This window comes from Artemia franciscana, chromosome 17 (genome assembly GCF_032884065.1).
Source record: "Artemia franciscana chromosome 17, ASM3288406v1, whole genome shotgun sequence".
Taxonomy (NCBI): domain Eukaryota; kingdom Metazoa; phylum Arthropoda; class Branchiopoda; order Anostraca; family Artemiidae; genus Artemia; species Artemia franciscana.
The window spans coordinates 40,168,982-40,183,547 of record NC_088879.1 but is presented as its reverse complement, the minus strand read 5'-3'; the positions used below and the strand labels follow the sequence as shown (position 1 = coordinate 40,183,547).

The window sequence follows — 14,566 nt, the reverse complement described above, 5'->3', positions numbered from 1 at the left end:
TGGAATCCGACTATCCATTCTGGTAGTGTACAAATCGGTGATCAAGATAAAAATAAAAAATAATAGTAATAAATAATAATAATACAACCACAAAAGAAATAGTATTGCTCTTTTGCAACTATCTTGAATGGAGGCAGCATTTGACGGAGGGTGGGGGGTGAATTAGGGAGTAAGATCCCAGATTCTGAGCCCAAGGTAGTTCTCTTGATTGAGAATTTTGTTATTGTATTATACAAGTATATGGGGACTGTGCAAACTTAGAATTAAGTAAGCATTAGACTGGGAAAAAAGGAAGAATCGTAGAAAGAAAATTCCAGCGAAGAAATTTTTTGCCAGTGAGTTTTTTATTCTATCTGCTGAAAACTTTCCTCGTAAGAATTTGCTTTTATAAATCCTTTTTTTTCGTTTTTCGTCTCACATGTACCCAATGCGGTCTTGGAATTTACCCAAAATTTCAAACTGTATGGTAGGGTTTTTCAGATTCTAACTCTCATAAAAGATGTATTGCTGGTCAATAATTAAAAAACCTACGCAAGGTCCCGGTACCGTCTTTTTCAACAACAACACGAAAAGCATATTAAAGGGCCAAAGGGGGTGGTATCTTACGAAATGAATAGCCAACAATTATGGATCTAGGCCCAGCATGCAGCACTCCCTCAAGACCATTAAGCATACGTTGAATAAAATGGCAAAAGTCAACTGGCAACGCTTTCGAAATTCAAGGAGAAAAAAGGCATTTCACACATTCACCAATTTCGGACATTCAGGGTGACATATATTCGCTTAAAATGCAGGGTTTTCAGTACGAATGGAGAGGGTAGAATTTTCAGTTCAGCTTTTTTAAAAGATAATGGGTAAATAGAGCGCTAGAAAACGTTTTTTTTAGCTAGTCTTTACATTTGGACATATTTAAATCTGATAATGAAACCTTCCAGAAAAACTTCACCTTCTGTAGTGAATATAATCGGAAAAGTAGGAAAGCGAGACAATTTAGCTTTTACATTTTATAATTGGATATAAGGAAAGAAATGCTTCTTAGTCACTTTTCTCCACTTCAAAGTTTTTATGTACGCTTTGGTACACTTGCCTTGAAGTATTTGTTTCCTTAAACTTCGTCTTTGCATTTTGACAACTTTAAATCCGATAGTATAACATCTCACTCTTTTTTAAAGCAAATACAAACAAAAAAGGAGTAAAACAAGAAGAATTTTGAGACATAAATTTCATAAAGGCACAGAATTTTTAATTTCTGTTTGCTGAAACCTGAGTTACTCATCCATTGATTTTGTCTAGTTCCCTTTATTTCATCTTACTCGTTTTTTCTTTTGTGCTTCTTTTTTAATGGATTTTTGCTTCAGACGATTTTAGCTTTCTTTGTGTATGAATTTTTTTATGTTTTTTTGCATGGAGGATGGCATTTTTTCACCTATGTCAAGATATCTATGCTTTCTTTCAATTTATCTTCTGGCTGTAAATTTTCCTCTTTTTGTTTCTTTTTCTTTGTAACCATTAATAAAACTTGCCAGCGTGGTCTTTTAACTTATTTTGCCCTTTTAGAGCTCTTTGCCTTTCTAACCCTAAATCCACTGGCTGCTACTCATTCCTAATAATCCTAACTAATAAACTTTCAAAGGGAATAATGCCGTTTACTTAGACACTGAAAAAAAAACAGACACAAAATCCTGCAGGTATTTCGATCAAATATACAGGAACTGTCATCAGTAGAATTAATTCTACGATGGCGGTTGCTGTATATGTGGTCGAAATATCTGGACTTTTGTACCTGATTTTTCCATTGTCTAAATAAATGGAATTATCCCCATTTGAAAATTTATTTGTTCGTCATAGAACGGCAGTGTGGTCTAAGAAAAGAATACCTAATCTATGGTGTTATATCGAAAAAACATACTAATCCTGCTTTCAAAAAACGTAGATAAATCCTTTGAATTCTCTTATCCATTTGAATCGCAGTTGATGACAGAAAATGCTTTTCTTTAATTTGTTTCACTCATTAAAAAATTAGATACGTCAGCATTAAAAATATTTGACAGAACACCGGAGTTACGTTTTTGCACAAAAATTACAAAAGCATCACAGCACAAATTGAATCACAAACGTTTAAGACTAGGAATCACTTTTAGCAGTTGTTGCATGCGCAGTTTCTTTTGTGATTTGTCGTTGAATAGGGTCAACAGCTTGTGTAACAACTGTCCTTAACCAACTAAAAAACTTTCGAACTCTCGATAAAGGCACATCTGCAGGCTTTTGCTGTACAACTAGACTTTCTACAGAACATGCACTAGTGTTAGAAACAATGCTATAATAGTAACTACTACATCGATTGCATGCATCTTTCATGCCGTCATAGTTAACAAAAAGAGCTTGATCAATTTCGTCTGCTTCCTTTAGAATTCCTAACCTTGATTCCTCTTTGGATTTTGCTTCTAAGCTCGTTAAACTATTTGAGCGATTCCGTGTGTCTTCGCCAAGGAGAGTCGCTCGATGATTTGTGGGTAGTTTCCTACCAGTTGGTCCACGAGTTCGACTTCGAGTTAATGGTTGAAGAGAGGATGCTTCTGGTTGAACATCCATTTTATGCTTCTGTTCTCTCTAAGGGGAAAATAAAAGGTTAAATTTTAAAAAAGTAATTTAGAATAATGAATTTTTAAATCAACTACTAAGAATTCTAAGGACGGGGCTGAAACTTCACCAAGTTTGTTGGTTGTCAGGGCATTGATTTTCATTCGTATCGAACCCTACACTCTTCTACATTGGTTCTATTTTTAGGGATACTAAAACCCTCCAAACCACCTACTACATGAATGGGATACTACCACAAACTACGTGACCGCCCTCTAGTGTATGTATTTGCGTACCCTGGTACATATAGAGATGGTTCCATTCTGTAAGAATCATTCTGGAATAACTTTAAAAAACGAAAAAAAAAATAAATAAACACACATCCGTGATCTTTCTTCTGGCAAAAAAATCGGAATTCCACATTTTGTAGATAGGAGCTTGAAACTACTACAGTAGAGTTCTCTGATACTTGGATATGACGGTGTGATTTTCGTTTAGACTGAATGACTTTTAGGGGGTGTTCCCTCCTATTTTCTAAAATAAGGCCAATTTTCTCGGGGTATTAACTTTTCAATCAGCCACGATGGAAGGAGCTCAGTATGTGCATGGATTTCACCTTTAAATATACCCACTATATTTTTTTTATAGCTCTATATACTCTGTCATGGTGATGGTTAATCCATTTGAAAAGGGAAACTGTGCACAATAGGGTATTGATTTTTAATTCTTTTCCATATGAAAATTCCTGTACCTTAGGATAGGACAAATTCGTTTTCTTAGGGTTTTGCTTACTATTAGTTAGTTTTTCCACCTACTCCGGTACTTGTTAATTAAACAAAGTCCACTCAAAGAACCACGCTTAGGTTAAATCTAAGAAAATCAGTTTTAAAGTCACTTAGATATGTGACGGGTGATAGAATACATTGAAATTTTAAAATTTAGGCTATATATTTGCATATTAGGATCTGGTAAAGTATCTGGACAGCGTGGAGTTAGAAAACAATTCTTACTTCACAGTATAGAATAATTGTAGCTAAAACATTTTGCATGCAGACCCGCTTTACTTAAACTTAATCAAACCTAATACTTAAAATTATGCTTAAGTCTATCCTAACCTAATCGTAATTCTTGAGTGTGTTTTGTTTAATTAACAACTACCCTACTACACAGTTTGTTGCCACGAACTGCTTGTTAAGGCGAGTTGAAACAGGTCTGAACCATACACCATAGACTCATAGAGGAGCGAAATTCACTCATCGTTACAGTTTAATTGCCGATTTTAATTGATTTGTCTAAGAATATATCCAAATTCAACTTATGTCGGACAACTGAGCGAATTTCCCGGCAATTTTTTAAACACAACAGCAACAGCAATGGAAGAAGCAATAAAATGATCTGACTGAGAAACTGATTTTGGCTCAAAAAACTATTTACGAAAAAAGGGAAAAGGGAGATAGAAATACAGTGTTGGTCCCGAAAAAATGGGAATAAAACATTATCCTAATACATTTCAATCACGCTCTTTCAACTTTAAATATTTTGCCAGTAAATCTCGGGCGACTTGAAAATCCTGTGAGAACAAAACGGCAGCCCAAATTGCCCATTGACAAATATCATCTGCCGTTCAATATTCTTTTGTGTGTGAACCAAGGGTTAAACAGAAGACTAGCAAACTTTCATTTGGACTTTTGACCCGTTTCTGAAATCATTTTCCCCTTTAGTACAACACTCACAAAAATTCAGGGTTCTGGAGGGACGGAGGTGGGTATTTAAAAATCCTTTTCCAGATTCTAATCTAGGTAGTAATATAGCTTATGTTCACTTCTTTATTATCCCCCCCACCCTTTGATGCGCTGGTAAGTTCCTAGGCTAAACATGAAGTTACTAATTTCGTTTTTTCTTCTTATTGTTATTTTTATTATGAAGTGACTGTTGATGAGAAGTAAGCCCATAAAAAATACAAACATAGAAATCTGCGAACTCGGTGATTCTTACAAGCTCGAATCCAGGCATTAAGGAAAAGGGCTGATAGGAAAGGACTGGAGCCACCTCTGAAAACCCAATAAATAGAAATATACTGGCAGTAATGAAGTAAGAATTGTTTTATTATGTTGTTTAGTTGAAAATAGAATCTAAACTAGACTGGTACCCTCCTGTAGGCTGTAGCCCCATTTCCGAAAGCTTCACCCAGGCCTAATTCAACAAATTTTCAAGTTGGAAAATGCCCCTAAGCTGCAATCTTACGGTATGCTCTAGTTTCACACAGACAAAAAAAATCAGTCGAAAGTTATTGTCTAATTATCTGTTTATTCTCCACTTTAAAAGTTATACTTGAATAGCAGAGTTGTATCTAAATGGTATCAGCGTTTCAAAAATCCCATCTCGATCTCCTCGGGGCAACATCTAAGACTTCCCTCGTGAGGTCAATCAAGAAGTAAGTCCTTCTTATCCGCTTTACGGATATTTTTTACCTTTTTTTCATATTATACGAGTGTAATATGTAAAATCTCAGTGTAAAAACTTCCCTGGAGACAGCGCAATTTATCCCCTCTTCTAAGCTTAGCGTCATAGTACCAAAATTGTCACATTGTTACATTTAGGATTTTTCTTTTATCTGGTTTTCAGAGTCGCCTCCAGTACAACTGCATTTAAAAAACACCCCCTCCCCCTCTAATGCCTGTAATGTTAAAATGCCTGGCATTAGAGGCATTAGAGGGGGACACCAAATACGAAAGACATTTCTTTTTCAAACTGACATTATTAAATCGAAAAAAAAAATAATGCCAACCGACAAAATCTGCAATATCTTATTTAGGGCTTATGAGCGCCGTGACAGAATTTGTCGCGGGGGGGGGGTATTTTCTACCACATTTAAACGTGAATATTGCTCATTTTCCTATTTTAGTGAATTTGTTTAATAAGTATCCTTACTCCCCGGAGGATATTGCCCCACTACCTCTCCCCTGCTGGCGTCCATGACAGGGATATAATCAGGTACTAGGGGGGGGTGTGCAGTTGAACTTATTATGACTCTAAAACTACGGTCAATAATAAGGTATGAATTTTATTATCAAAATATTTCATTTGTAAAAGGGGCTATACCGCAATGTTACCCCTTTCCCAAAGTCCCTTCTGCAGTGTTTTTCTTTGGAAGTACCTCAAATTATAAACTAACATACCTTAAAATTCTTTATGCAAATAAATCATTGATATAAATATCCACTTTCCAGTCTTGTCAATAACTAACATGCTCTGTGCAACTTTAGAAAAAGCGCTTATCTAACCACGTCAAAAGATAATTAAAAATTCAAATGTTTTATCATCTTCCTGTTTGAGTCAAATATCACTTTAATAAAAGCAGAATGTAAGACACCATAAGTGCAATCTATGACCATATTAACATTGAAATGGTGACCAATTTTTTGTTCTTTGCTCTTCTCCGCTACCCGTGGCTACATTGATGACTCAAATATTATACTTGCCAAAAAATCTCGTCAACCTTCTAAGATAGAATGTTAATTGTTCTAATAAAATTTTGAAAGTTATTTAATTTGATGATTAATGAAATACAATTGAACCATAACTAGGACCCCGAGTCACTTTTGCTTCAAAGCCAAACGCTAAGGATTGTTCAAGGAGGTAGTGGAGGGTCTGGGTAGAAAGTATTCCCTCTGTATCCATCGAGGTTTGTTTTCTAATTGGGACACATAAAGAATTTTGTATTTGTCACCCTATCCGAAACGGAATCGTCACGATTGCACGCAAGGATACTCACCCGAAGTCTTGTTACTTTCTATGATAATTTTCACATTTCAACATTTATTTCGAATTGCCTCTTTTCCTCCCTTGAAATGCTTCACTCTCCCTCCCCAAAATCAGCTTCAACGTGCAGATCCCTGAACTACTAGATATTCTCATTAATGTTTGACAATTTTTAACTGTGTGTGTATCTGCAGTACTATTCCTTTGTGTTAATCTTGTATTACGCTAATTGCTACGAGCACCCATGGGAATTTTTCTGGTGGAGTATCCCTAAAAACATTTCGGGGGAGGAGGCAAAGTTTTGTGTCTCCTTTTCCAATTAGTACAACATTTATCTCTGTCAAATTTTTTTTATGCTAAGGGGGAGGAGGGGTGACGCCCGGTCTACCCGAGTTGGTATCTAAGACTTATGTCCTTCAAACGCTCGCTCATGACCGCTAAACACTAATACTTGCCAGACAGATTTAAATAAAAAAAAGTTGCCAATTTTAATGCACACCCATACTCCGAACTCCTGTGTGTATCCTTTTATTTAAAGGCTTTCGAGGTTAGATAAATACAACCAGAGGGGATTTTCTTGGTATCAGGATTTTCCTTCTTACTGAGAACATACTGTAGATCCTATCATCTGTAAAAATGAAAATATTTCGGGGATATTCACCCACCCCATCACATTTTGCAGGCACGTTAACTAAAAAAAATGGCTTTTGAAGCTAACTAAAAACAAAGATAGGAATATAAAGATGACAAACGGTTCTAAAACCAGTAAATGAAAACATATAGAACAAAAAATCAAGCGAATATTGCACCCATATATAACAAAATGTCTTCGGCGTAGAAAAAGAAAAGATAGGAACTCAAAACTAAAAAAATATAGCTAAAAATATATATTAAGCTAAAGTAAACTAACATAAAATGTATAATCTGTAACTTAAAAATTATAATAACTTGCCTTAGTTGTGTTTCCATTTTTTGTCCTATGGTCGGCTTTCCTTGGGTCTTCAAGGGAGGTTTTGTCTGGATAAACATGGTTCTTTTGGCTTCTTTTTGCCTCTTTTAACGCTGCTCTTATATGGCTCATCCATGCTGTCATCTCTGGCAATGTTTCAGCAGAAAAATAATGTCGCGTCTGAAATGGAAAAGCGGATGTTGCGCGACTTGTTCACCGTTACCTAACTTAAGGAATCTTATACATGATAAACAAGAGGGAAATATGTATCAATACATTTTTGCAAAGTCGTTTGCACGTGAGGCAGAGGGATGTCTAATGTGGTTTTACACCTGTCTAGGAGATATCAAGTCAAGTTCCAATGTGTCATTAAGGCATTGGAAAATAAACGAGGGGGTACTCACCGGATAATATAGAGTTTAATTATAATCCCAAGATAATTGATTTGTATGAAACTATAAAGTCTACAATAAAAGAAAGAAAAATATAGAAAAATCATTATTTGTGCCTATTGGTCCAGTATATGTTAAATATTGTTAAATTAAAATGGTCAGATAAAAATCTACGAAAACCAAGTTCGTGGTAAGAAATGGGATACTTTTCAAGCCACCTAATATTTTCTTGACAGTACTTTCGGTATGCCTCTGTTTCTCGCAATCCTCAGCAGAAAATTAGAAAAAGAGGTAGTAAAAAATTACCAGGCTGCATTTGGAAGGTTGTCCTCTCGGACCGGAGGCATCAGCTCTCCCTTCGAAGGCAAATTTAGGTCGTTGGGCTAGGGATGTACGCTAGACGTGGAAGAAACTGGGACCAATTGGCCTTGATGATGGCTTGAGGGTAGTTTACGAAGAACGGTAGCCGTTGGATATGCGTTCGAGGCATGTCATGGCGGCAAGTTTTGAGCGATTTCGTTTCGAAAGCTGCCAATCGGTTCTCGTTTTTGGTTTTTAGGACCCATGCACATAACTCCGCTCAATAGGTTGAGATCGGAATCACTAAAGCACGGTAAAGCCGTATGTTCGTATCTATTGATAAGTGTAACCTGTTCATGACGGTAATTAATTGTCTATCCTCAAATTGTTTCAGCATTCCATGATTGTAACCGTCCAACAAGCTATTTTTCTAATTTTATCAGTTCTTTGGTGGTTTAATGACGGCAATACCATTAATTTAAACCGGTATTTTATTACTATAATTCTTTTAAATTTTTAACGAGCTACTTCACTTTTCAGTGTTTATCTTTCTCCTAAAAGTGTTCTAGTGTTACAAGAAACTTTAATTGGTATGAAGTGATTTTGCGACTCCTCCTGCGACTGTTTCTACGGAAAAAAAAACATGTTTTTTTTATTGATTAACACAGGTGTTTTTTTCAAAATCCAGGAGAGGGGGAGGGAATTTTGCTACTTTTTCAAATTTTTTTCATGGAAGTACCGAAAAAGATGTTTTTTTTTTTATTCTAGTGAAAACACCAAAAAAAGGGCATTTTTCAAAACCTATGATGAGGGGTGAAAAAACCTAAGGATATACGACATCAGAACCCCCCCCCCCCAAATTGACATGTCTGTACATCATAACCGATAGGAAAAAAGTAAAAAATAATTGAGAAGTCATTTCAGTGACCAAAACCTGGAAAAAATAATGCAAAAATTTGGCTTTGACATCCGCCCTGTCTTCCTAAGTGCAAAAAGAGCAAAAGTATTAAATAAAATAAAATGTGCAAAACAATAAAAAACATAAACCTAAAAAAAATTAAAGAGACATCCAGTGATATCAACCGCAAAAAGGCGACAAAAGATTTTTGTCCCACGCCTCAGGACGTGAGGTTTTTCCAGAGAATATTTTCTTTTTTATTTATTCTATTTTATTTTTCCTGTGTCACGTTTAGCTAGCATAGCCTTAAAACTTGTATCGCAAACACTTTAAAGTTTTAAGCTTCATCTTAAAAGTTTCAATGCTGGAAGATCTCGATTCAAAACAATTAGGGAAGCAATATTGACGAAAAGCAATCAGTTTCCGTGTGAAATCCTAAATTCTATGTTCAAGTGGTATTTACAAGGTTTCCTCCCAGATTTCAGAAAAAGCAATTTTTGAGATCATTTATCTTTCCCTCTCCCTAGGTAACTCTTTGCCTTTCTATAGCAATGTTTAAACAAAACCTCGAGAGATGCTGACGAACATAGATAAAATTATTCCTTTGAAAGTGCTGGCTATTATCAAAATAGAGATTTCAGCAATCTTTCTAATTAAAGTAGCGTTGTCCAATGAATTATCATGATTTAGAAGGGAAAACACTTGGTCGATTTCACAGTTCAGACAATCTACGTAAGGTAGATTAATGAATTTTCATGGTTTTAGCTTATGCGCACATAGCCGTACGTGCCAAGGGAAAGGGCTTAGTATTTCACAGCGCCTTCTATGTTGTTACAAATTAAACGAAAATGTGCAATCATCTAGGCATTATTTCATCAGTCATCTGCCAGTTGGCGAGGGGTAAGGACACAGCAAAGTGTTTTCATGGTAGGGAGTAGCAAGCCAGTTAGAGTGCAAAAACTTATTGTTTTCAGTTAAATCTAGCCTTGTCTTACTTTTAAAGATTTGTGAAATTAGTTTTTTAGGAAGCACTGACTTTCCTAATACACAAAAGTTACATCCATGGGCATGGGGCCAGATTGTGTGATTAGATTTAAAGGGTTGCAATCGTAAAAGAAATCTATAGCTCCTTTTTTAGGATAAATTCAAATTTTCCAAATTTTGAAACTCAAATGAAATCCATTTGCAAGTTTGATGTTTTCCTTCGGAGACAGAATAATTCCTTGGAGAGTCCTATTTTCATTAGGTCCACTTCTGAAATTACTATTTGATATTAGTTAAATACTGTACGAAATACTCCAGCGAATTACCCCTGCTTCGAAGGAGGGGATACTTTGTCGATTGTAGAGTCCAGAAAACCTACGTTATGTCAAAATTTAGAATTCCACGGCTTTAGTTTTTGTGCACAGGACCATACACAAGAGAAGTGGCACAGGGTTCCAAATTTCCCTCCGTAAAGCTATAAGTTAAATAATGTTGCATACTGTTACAATGTGCCTTTACTCGTTATGTACCAAGCATTATTTCATCTAAAGTATGTCACATGGCACATAGTTAAGGGTTTTTCTTGGTTGAGGAGGGGGAGGCGATTAGACTCAGCTGGGGTGTAGAATTTACTGTTTCAAGTCAAAATTTTGCTTTAAATCTCTTTGGAGGCTCTATAAAATGAGTCTTCAAGGGTGGGGACCAGATCCTACTGTTAGATTAAAAGGATTGCGGCCCTAAAAAAGTGTTAGGAGTTGCTTCTTTGTAGGATTAGTTCCCATTTAAAAAATTCAAATAAAATCTGTTTGCTAATTTGGTGTTTCCCCATTGAAACCAGGAAGTTTCGCAGGACAAGGCAACTCTAATCATAAAGAGTGCCGATTTGATGTTAGTCTAGTTCTCTCCGAAATAGTCCATTTCTTTTTGAATGGGGAAAAACTTTGTCGGTTTAAGTTAACGTCTTATGAATTTAGATTTGTAGTCAATGCCACACCAGGGTGAAGAGGTGCTGCTTTCGAACTGTCCTCCATAATATTACACGCTAAAACGTGCAATTTCGGACGTTTAGTGACCAGAAAGATATTTGCGTTGTTAACACCCCCACCCAAATCGCCTGATGTGGTCCATTTTAATGAAATTGGATTATCGCAGAGATTCTCAATCTTTTTGGGTTTAGGGCTCCTTAAAAACACTCAGTCTTTCTGCAGTTCCCTCAATCCGTCAGATTTTTTTTTAAATATTTGACCTTCAGAAATTGGAAAACTTGCCTTTTTAGAAGCGATAGTTCATTTGACAGGGAAAAAGTTAAAAACGGATAATGTTTTCTCTGGTATAATATAAATATCTGTTTCGAATATTTCGGCGATATTCATATTGAGTCTGAACAGTCACCAGGGTTTTGATTGCAGAGGCTGGTTGTGAAGCAACTGCTCAATAAGGGTTCAACACGCAGTTGAAGTTTACTTTAATGTGGTTTATTTAGTTCCAACAAATTAAACACAAATCTTTAATTCAGGAACAAACTTTCGAACGCTGTTTCGATAGTATTAAAACTATGAACCGGGGCTCTTGTTGTTTACTAAACATCTTCCCAAATCACTAAACATCTTCTCAAATCAAACATCATCCTAAAAGCATCTTCCCAAATCACCAAACATCTTCCCAGATCAAAAGATATATAAATAAACCTTTAGCGTAAAGAGCGAGGTCTTGGGGAGGAGGCAACCCATTTCATATAAATAATAATTTTAGTTCGTTGTAAGGCTTCATGTTGCTCCTTACTTTCCGTTGAAAAACTTGTTGTTTTCTAATGTAATTACTTACAGGTAGTATTTGTTGATGGGAAACATACGGAACTAATTTTTTAAAGGAAAGTAAAGAGTCTCATTAAACCAAAAAAGAGCGGAAATAAAGTCAAATAATCTTAAAAGTAAAAAAGTTCTAGTACCCTTTTAAAAAGACCAAAAACAATTGAAGGGCAACTAGGCCCTCTCCCACGCTAATTTTTTCCCAAAGTCACCGCATCGAAATTTTGAGATAGCAATTTTGTTCAGCATAATCGAAATATCTAATATCTATTAACTGTATCTTCGAGGACGACTTAATCCCCACAGTCCCTGGAGGGCTGCAAGTTATGAACTTTACCCATTGTTTACATATAGCCTAGTAGTGGTTAGTGGGAAATATATAGACGTTTTCAGGGGGATTTTTCTACAGGGGAGAAGGGGGTCGGGGAGAGGATTACGTAGAAGAATCTTTCCATAGAGGAATTTTTCATGGGGGAAGAAAATTTCCATGAAGGGGGCACTGGATTTTTCAGCATTATTCAAAAACGATGAGAATTAAATTAAAAATACAAGTTTTTTCAACTGAAAGTAAGGAGTAATATTAAAACTTAAGACGAACAGAAATTATTACGTATATGAGGGTGTTCGTCCCCTCCTCAGTGCCTCGCTCTTGACGCTAAAGTATTTTTAGTAATTTCAAAAGAGCTATTTATTCTCGTAGATATTTCTCTATAGAAATTTCTCGTGGAGGAAAGGAATTTTCCATGAACGGGGAACAGAATTTTCCGATATTGTTTAAAAGACGGTCAGCAGCAAAATAAAAAAAAAACTAATTTTTTCAACTGACAGTAAGAAGCAACATTAAAACGTGAAACGAACAGAAAATATTACATATATAAGGTGGGTTGCCCTCCTCAATAGCTCACTCTTACGCTAAAGTTTCTTTTTTAACTTTTTTTTAGCTAATTAAACAGCCTTTGTGATTCAGGAGTCATTCTTAAGCAGCTGGAACCAAAATCAATTTTGGGTTATTATAAAGTTATTATTAGTTAAAAAAAAAAGTAAAATTAATAAGCAAATATTGTTTCAATTGTTCATGTTTGGTGAGCTGAATTCAAAACCTGCATTAATTAAAAAAATTTCGAAAACATCCAGTTAAAAAAGTTTTTTTAAGTGAAAGTAATGAGCGACATTAAAACTTTAAACGAGCAGAAATTATTCCGTATATGAAAGGGGCTGTCCCCTCCTCAATGCTTGGCTCTTTACGCTAAACTGTTTTACTATTTTATAAACTAGAGTTGTGAAGAAGAGTCAAACTTTAGCGTAAAGAGCGGGGTTGAGGAGGGGACAGTCCATTTCATATATGGAATAATTTCTATTTGTATAAGTTTTAATGTTGCTCCTTACTTTCAGTTAAAAAAAACTTTTTTTATATAATTTCTGAACGTTTTTGAACTAATGCAGGTTTTGATTTTGGCTCACCGTACATGAATAATTAAAACGAAATTTGCACATTAATTTCATTTTTTTGGCTAAATGGTATTCTCAAAGTTTTGATCTGACGATTTTCTCTTTTTTTTGTCTTTTTTTTATTTAATTCTATGAAAAAGACCATGCCAATAAAAAATAAAGAAAAAACAAATTTAAAGAAATTCTGCAAAACAAGTTCGTCAAAGAATAGTAAAGAGCCTCATTAAGCCAAAAGTGAGTAGAAATGCATTCAAGTAATTTTCCAAGTGTAAAACTACCATAAATCACCATCAATAAATGAATTAAACCCAAAACTAACAGAAATTACAATAAGTAACCGATTCAAACTCAAAACGACAAAGAATTAACATGAAAGTTCTATACAAATAAAAACTTTAGCGTAAAGAGCTCGGTCTTGAGGTCCTCACTTTCAGTTGAAAAATTCGTTTTTTTGTCTAATTAATTACAGATAGTATTTGTTAATGGGAAACATGAATTTTTTAATGAAAAGTGAAGAGCCTCATTAAACCAAACATAAGCAGAAATAGAGTCAAATGATTTTCAAAGTAAAACCATGGAGTCTAATAGAAAAAAAATATAAAATATTTTTTCTATTAAAAAGACTAAGTCAATAAAAAAGGGATAAAAATTAAGATACAAACCTTTTCCGCCAAAAAAGTTTTTCAAAGATAGTAAAATGTGGCTGTCGGCCTACTCATGTAAAGTTTTGCTTGTTTCGAGTTTGAATCGATTATTTATTGTAATTCCTGTTCGTTTTGGAATTAATTCATTTATTGATGGTAACTTTTGGTAGTTTTACACTTGGAAAATTATTTGTAATTATTTCTACTCATTTTTGGCTTAACGAGGCTCTTTACTATTCTTTGACAAACTTACTTTGTAGAAAAAGTTTTTTAAATTAATTTCGGTTCAATTTTTTATTGACATAGTCTTTTCACAGAAAAACAATTTTGGTTTAATGAGGCTCTTTACTTTTCTTTACAAAAAACTTGTTGCTTATGTTTCGTATTAACAAATACTATCTTTAAGTAATTAAATTAAAACAACAACTATTTTTTCAACTGAAAGTAAGGAGCAACCCCAAACCTTAAAACAAACAGAAATTATTATGTATATAAAAGGGGTCGTCTCCTCCTCAAGACCTCACTCTTCATGCTAAAGCTCTTTTTTTTTATAGAATTTTAAAACAAAGCTCATTGTTCTAATTAAACAGCCATTATGTTTCAGGAATCGTATTTAAAGAATTGGAAAAAAAAAGTAAAATTTTAGCGTAAAGAGCGAGGCATTGAGGAGGGGGCAACCTCTCATATATGGAATAATTTCTGTTTGTTTCGAGTTTTAATGTTGCTCCGTATATTAATGTTTCGAGTATTGTCCACGGATTGGGTGGGGATTTCTCTGGGGGAGGGGTTATTTCCTGGGA

General features: G+C 34.9%; 1 protein-coding gene and 1 long non-coding RNA gene across 4 annotated transcripts in view; one reads left to right on the top strand and one right to left on the bottom strand.

Annotated features, from left to right (window-relative positions):
* LOC136038236 (uncharacterized) overlaps nucleotides 1-14,566 on the top strand; it is a 73,026-nt gene that overhangs the window by 13,882 nt on the left and 44,578 nt on the right. For both annotated transcript variants that reach the window (XR_010620158.1, XR_010620157.1), the window contains exon 2: nucleotides 4,507-4,671. This is a non-coding gene — a long non-coding RNA (uncharacterized LOC136038236). The remainder of the gene's footprint in view (nucleotides 1-4,506; nucleotides 4,672-14,566) is intronic.
* Nucleotides 1-14,566, bottom strand: part of LOC136038235 (uncharacterized) — a 76,588-nt gene that overhangs the window by 31,656 nt on the left and 30,366 nt on the right. For both annotated transcript variants that reach the window (XM_065721340.1, XM_065721341.1), the window contains exons 4-5: nucleotides 7,291-7,471; nucleotides 2,420-2,606 (exon numbers count right to left, since the gene is read on the bottom strand). In XM_065721340.1, coding sequence (XP_065577412.1) covers nucleotides 2,420-2,606; nucleotides 7,291-7,471 — 368 coding nt within the window. The remainder of the gene's footprint in view (nucleotides 1-2,419; nucleotides 2,607-7,290; nucleotides 7,472-14,566) is intronic.